Source organism: Merops nubicus, unplaced genomic scaffold (assembly GCF_000691845.1).
Source record: "Merops nubicus isolate BGI_N331 unplaced genomic scaffold, ASM69184v1 scaffold17339, whole genome shotgun sequence".
Taxonomy (NCBI): domain Eukaryota; kingdom Metazoa; phylum Chordata; class Aves; order Coraciiformes; family Meropidae; genus Merops; species Merops nubicus.
Window position 1 is genome coordinate 6,188 of NW_008631844.1, and position 5,970 is coordinate 12,157.

At 43.8% G+C, this 5,970-nt stretch overlaps 1 protein-coding gene across 1 annotated transcript in view; it reads left to right on the forward strand.

Annotated features, from left to right (window-relative positions):
• The window catches only part of NPL (N-acetylneuraminate pyruvate lyase (dihydrodipicolinate synthase)), a 10,018-nt gene extending 5,764 nt beyond the window's left edge, over positions 1 to 4,254 (forward strand). Inside the window, exons 6-11 of the mRNA XM_008947735.1 lie at positions 16 to 108; positions 923 to 1,071; positions 1,256 to 1,302; positions 2,101 to 2,185; positions 3,014 to 3,053; positions 4,103 to 4,254. Coding sequence (XP_008945983.1) covers positions 16 to 108; positions 923 to 1,071; positions 1,256 to 1,302; positions 2,101 to 2,185; positions 3,014 to 3,053; positions 4,103 to 4,254 — 566 coding nt within the window. The remainder of the gene's footprint in view (positions 1 to 15; positions 109 to 922; positions 1,072 to 1,255; positions 1,303 to 2,100; positions 2,186 to 3,013; positions 3,054 to 4,102) is intronic.
• Positions 4,255 to 5,970: the final 1,716 nt, after the last annotated feature.

Genomic DNA, 5,970 nt, shown 5'->3' on the forward strand with positions numbered 1-5,970 from the left:
CTTGTTTTCTTCCAGATGAGCTGATTGCTTTCTTACAGAAGGTTGCATCTGAAGCCCCTGCAGTTCCATTTTATTACTACCACATTCCTCCTCTGACGGGTGTGAAGAGTAAGTACTGTTTAGTCGGCTCTTCCTGAACCTGTGGGCTCATAGCAACCTGATGATCCTGGTGGCTGCTGTGATTAATCTACCAGTGGTATGTGGCCTCTGCTCCCATCACATGCAAGTTGTGGTAGAAAGAATCCTTTCCAAAAATGAGATGTGAATCCAAGTCTGGAAAATAAATTTATTTCCTCTTAGTTGAAAAAAGTCATAGTTTTTGAATACTCAAGAACTGGGGCAGAGGAGGTGATGCCAACCATGGCTTTGCAATTAGTGTGAACCAGGACAGGTAATTGTCTTGGATAACCATAGCTGAATCCCCATTTTTTTTCAAGATAGTTACCACTGTCTCGCTTGGTATACTCTGCATAGTCATGTTTGCTAGTAAAAGCTGTGTGAAACTGTAGTGCTTCTCAGGTCTGACTATTTAGCTATTTAGGAACAAGGAATAGAATACAGATCTTTGGTTATTTGCTCTAGACAGCAGATGATGTGGTGTTTCTGGATGTGTGAATTTATATTTATTCTTAACTATGCTGTTGCCAGTTTGTTCCTGAACTTTCACTTCTCCAGAAATTTTCCCTTCTGATCTAGTAAAAGGAATGTTTCCAAGAGGGTGAAAAGATGTCTTTAGGATAACTCTGGGAAATAATCACACTGAAGTTGTCTTACTGGTTGTTTTAGAGCTATGTAGTTTAGTAGGCTTAGGCCAAAAGTGAAACAACTTGTGAAACAGTAAACCTCCCTCTTGGGGACAAGACGGAGAGATCTCCCAGGACCAGGGGTGTGTTTCTTCATACGAGACTGCTGTTCTGTACAGTTCGTGTTGAAGAGTTGCTGGATGGAATAAAAGAGCAGATCCCCACCTTCCAGGGCGTGAAGTTCAGCGACACGGACCTCTTGGACCTTGCACAGTGTATAAACAAGAATGAGAGAGAACAGTTTGTCTTTCTTTATGGAGTGGATGAGGTAAGTGGCTCCTCTTAAATCCTTTCTGCTATGGAATTGTCTTGCTTCAGCCTTGGGAAAAAAAGTAATCCTGGACATTCAGTGCCAGGTAGTTTTGCTGCTCCCTCCTACCACCCCGGTTTTTTTTTCTTTATTTTGTTATGTGAAGTAAAAAAATTTTTTTTCTCCCCCTCCCCCCACCTAGCAACTGTTGAGTGCACTGGCAATAGGGGCAAACGGAGCAGTTGGAAGGTCAGTATTGCCTGGATTCCCTCCCCTCAACACACACACTATATTGTTGCCTATTCCACTATCAGCACAGTATTTCTTCTAACTACCTTCTGTGGCTGCAGTGGAGGATTCTGGGGGGGTGGGGCTGTACAGTAGTGAGCAGATGGGTAAGCTAGCTCCAGTGCTTGCAGTGGGACAGTCATGTAACCCAGGATGTTGGATTATGTTTGTTTTAGTGATTATTGCTGCAGTCTGTAAGCTGACCCAAAGGTTTCAACATAGATCTTCATCCTCACAGCAATTTTTTGAAGTAGTGAATTGCTTATATCTTTGTTAACATGGGAAAGGAACCGAAACCCAGAGAGGTTAAAATTGTTAGTTCACATGAGAAATCTGTGAGGAAAAGGGCTCTGCTGAGTATAATTTCTGATTTGTCTTCTGCCCCTTGTACCAGGCTGCTTAGATGAGTTACTGTGATAGGTGTCTTCTCGTGCAGATGATCCATTAAATGGACAAGCGACTGGCAGATGAAGTGACTGACTTCCTGTATTGCTCAATTGTGTCCTTTTAATTTTAAGAAGCAGTTCTATTGGAAAGAACTGGGAAGAGAAATCTGCTCTTTAGACTCTTTGTAGGGCTTGGCATATTTCAGATGCTTGACAATATAAGCCACACACAGATTGTGTGAATCTTGATCATAATAATGGTGTTCTTATAATGTCGACAACAAAACCCTGTGGTGGCTTCTTTTGTTTCAGTGGTTCTAAGCTCCTCCTCTGCATTTACTAACTCTGTTATTGGTTTGGGTTTTTTTTGCAGTACCTACAACTATTTGGGCCGAAAAACCAATCTGATGCTGGAAGCCTTTGCAAAGCCAGACCTTGTATTGGCACGGAAGTACCAGGTACAGTGTTGTCACTGTCCCCAGCAGGAGCAGCCTTCTTTGTCCTCTACCTTTACTGGGGCTGTTGTCCAGGCGGTTTTGTCATCCATACCCTGAAGTAGCTTTATTAAACCAAAGGTCTTTCAGCTCTGCTGGTTATTCATCTCTCCTCACCTTTTTTACTGGTCTGTACTAACTTTTAACCAAGATCTGCCTTATTTATCCTTCGCCTCTAATCTCATCTGGGCAGAGTGAGCAATGGCCTGGCCTTTTTTCTCAAACAAGGCCACAGTGGTCAAGCCCCTTGACTAGGAATATTCTAGTGATACCTTACATGATGCAGGGCAGAAAACTGTCCCAAGTCAGCTCTGCCTTGACTGCTTTTGGTCTTTGGCAGCTTGAAGACTTGTGAGGAGTCCTGAGCAATTGGTATACAATTTATACCAAATATTTTTATGGGACATTTGAGGCACCCTTTTGCCTTAACATAGAAGTGACTGCAGGATGAAAGTTGTTGGAAAGGTGATCTGCTCTAGGAAACCTCTTCACTAGGCAGTTGATATTCAGATTTGTAAACCTTTGGAGCCTGTTAGGAGACTTACTAGTGTTCCCAAACTGCTTGCAGTGAGGGACAGTTTGAACTTGAGGGATAGACTGAGAGGGAGTGATGATTTTCTTACATCCATCCCTCCCCTATTCCAGTGGAATTCAATTCTTATTCCCCATAGACTGGCCAAGGCTCTCCTCAGAGCTGTGCAACAATTGTGTAAGCTGTAAATATAAGAGCTTTAGATGTATTTACATGTTAAAATTTGAAGGTGTTAATAAACTACTGTCTCTCTTTTCTAGTTTCTCACTGGGGAATTTCTCAGCTTTGTCATCAAACTAGGTAAGTCTGCTTGTTTCCCTTTGTTTTATCTAAAAATGCAGACTTGGTGCTCCAGAAACTCTCGTTTTGCCATACCCTCAGAACTTCCTTTCTGAAAGATTTTACAGTGAGAAAATTTTGTGTCTGCTATTTCTTGAGTTGATAGCAGCTGGAAGCTCAGCAAAGGGAGCTGACCAAGCATCCCCAACAGATTCTACTCTCACTTCCTTCCCTCCTTTTGTTACAGCTTTAAAGCTGTGACTGTGATTTACCCTTTTTCTTATCCTGACTTTTTTTTTTTTTTTTTATGGTGGTGTGCCAGTAGGAGCAGCTCTGTCTCGTGCCTAGCTATAATTTAAGAGTAACTCTGTTCAAGGCTGTACAAAGACAAAGGATTTTAAAATGGAATGATTTTTGTAAACAAAACCGAGTTCTAATATAAAAAGCAATTTTAATCAAGTCAAAGTAGTGTAGGGAGAAATGAATCAGACATTTCACGCTCTTCACTTAATAGAAACATTTGCTGTGTTTTTGCTGTACATGTGCAAGCCTCAGTGAATCTACCTGAGCTTTAGTGCTTGGCTGTATTTCTCGGGTTAAAAGTCAGAGCAAAAGCATCATTATTTAGCTTTACAGATAGAGGTAAGCATTGAATTTTCAGAGGCACGTAGAGGAGACTTGAGCTATGGATAGAGAGACGTCCCGAAGTTTTCTGTGGTGGTTTAAGATGGTACCAATGCCAGTGTCACTGCCAGCAGGATATTACTGACGTCTAAGATGTGAATGTCTATGAACATACTCTGCTTGGTATCTTTAGGAGGGAAGCAGTAATGGTATAATATATATAAATGTAATAAGTAGGAGTAATTTTTACTGCAATGTCTTTCCTGTCTGCAAGCATGGTCATCTCTTCTTAGTTAGGCTCTTTTCACTTCCAAGAAGTACTTAAAGCCTGGTTTGTACTGAATTACACAGGAACTCTATGCTGCTGCTTTTTTTTGACACCTGTATAGAGACTGATTTAAGCAAAAGCACCTGTAAACGTCCTGGTTTTGCTTTTGTTCTCCCAGGTTTTGGTGTTGCACAGATTAAAGCTGTAATGACTTTTGTTTCTGGCATTCCCATGGGACCTCCACGGCTTCCGCTTGTTGATGCCTCCGAGGAGTTCATTGTCAAGGCCAAAGCCAAGCTGGATAGCACGGTGTGGCCTGATGGCGACTGATGTTCACTTCCATGTCGATCTGGAAGTGAAGGCTCCTTTTCTGGGATTTACTGTCACGTGGCACGTTCCCCACGTGATGGGCTGTGATTTCTTTCAGGGATTTGGCAGTGTGCCCGAGCCCCTTCCTGTCAGGACTAGCTTTGTTGGTGCACACACAGCCGTTTTTTTTTGGTGTAACTTCTCTCTGCTCCCCTGGAGCTCTGCACATTCGAGGAATAGCTGGCATCTTTTAATTAAAAAAGCAAGATTTCCCCACTTGGAAGATACTGACTCCTTGTCTAGAAAGGAGGAAGATCTGTCTCCACCTTCCATCCAGCTCGATTATGTTTTGTCCTCTCCCTTCATGAGCACTACACTGTGGTTAAACAATGGTATGACACTGGTGGCTGGTCAGACTGATATGTTACCATTTGTCACAAAGTCACTGGGACACTATGTGTTTAAATCCTGTTTTTGTCTTATCTCACTATGTTTGTATGCCTTTTCTTAATGAGAAGTTTTAAAAATCCTTTTGCAACCAAAAGCTGTTGGCTCTCTATTAAGCAGATATTTCCCCACCTTTTTCCTTATGACAAAAAGCAGCAGTTGCTGCACATCTCTATATTGCAATGCTGAATACTGTCTGGCATGCTAAAAAGTCACCTACTGTCACATTAAAAGGTGTTCTCTTGCACCCTGGACGTAACCTCTCTCCATTAGCTTGAGCTCTTACTGTCTGACAGCAAGTGTGGCTGATGAATGTGAGGTCCCATGCCCTCTACCTGTTAGCCTGTAGCTCCTGAGAGCACTCTTGCATGCAGAAATGACCAAATGATTGGGGTGGCTGGAAGAAGGGAGCACAGAGGTGAATGCGGAGGCATGTCATTAACACTTTGTAACACAAAAGTGTGAAAAAATCTACTAAATTATTCTCACTGTGTAACCACCTAACAAGAAATACAGAATAATAAAGGCTTCCTTTCCCTGCCTTTTTGAATTTGTAAGAAATTTAGGGAAGCTTGTCTTTGTCAGGTAATGGTAAGAGCGTGGAATCAGCCCCGGGTGCTGTGAGTGTGTGTGGAGGCTCGCTGTGTACCCTGCCTGGGCCAGGAGCACTGGTGAGGCTGCACCCTGAATACTTGGGCACTTTTGGGCCCCTCACTCCAGGAAAGACATTGAGGGGTTGGAGTGTGTCCAGAGAACAATGAAGCTGGGGAAGGGTCTAGAGCACATGTCTTGTGAGGAGCAGCGGAGGGACCTGGGGTTGTTGAGCCTGAAGAAAAGGTGGCTCCGGTGAGGCCTTGTTCTTGACAACTCCATGAAAGGTGGCTGGTGGAAGGTAGGGATCAGTCTCTTCTCCCAAGGAACAAGCAATAGGACGAGTGGAAACAGCCTCAAGTTGTGCCAGGGGAGGTTTAAGTTGGACATGAAGAAAAATCTCTTCCCTGAAAGGGTTGTCAAGTCCTGCATCAGGCTGTCCAGGGCAGTGGTGGAATCCCCATCCCTGGAGGGATTGAAAAGCCATGTAGCAGATGCGGTGCTGAGGGACATGGTTTAGTGGTGCCCTGGCAGTGCTGGGTTAATGGTTGGACTCGACGATCTTAAAGGTCTTTTCCAACCAAACGATTCCATGGTTCCATGACAACGGCCAGCTTCCACCACGCCCCAGTTACTCCGCTCTGCCCTGCGCTCTCGAAGCCCGGGGGTCGCTGTGCCGCTGCGGCGGTGCCGGGCTGC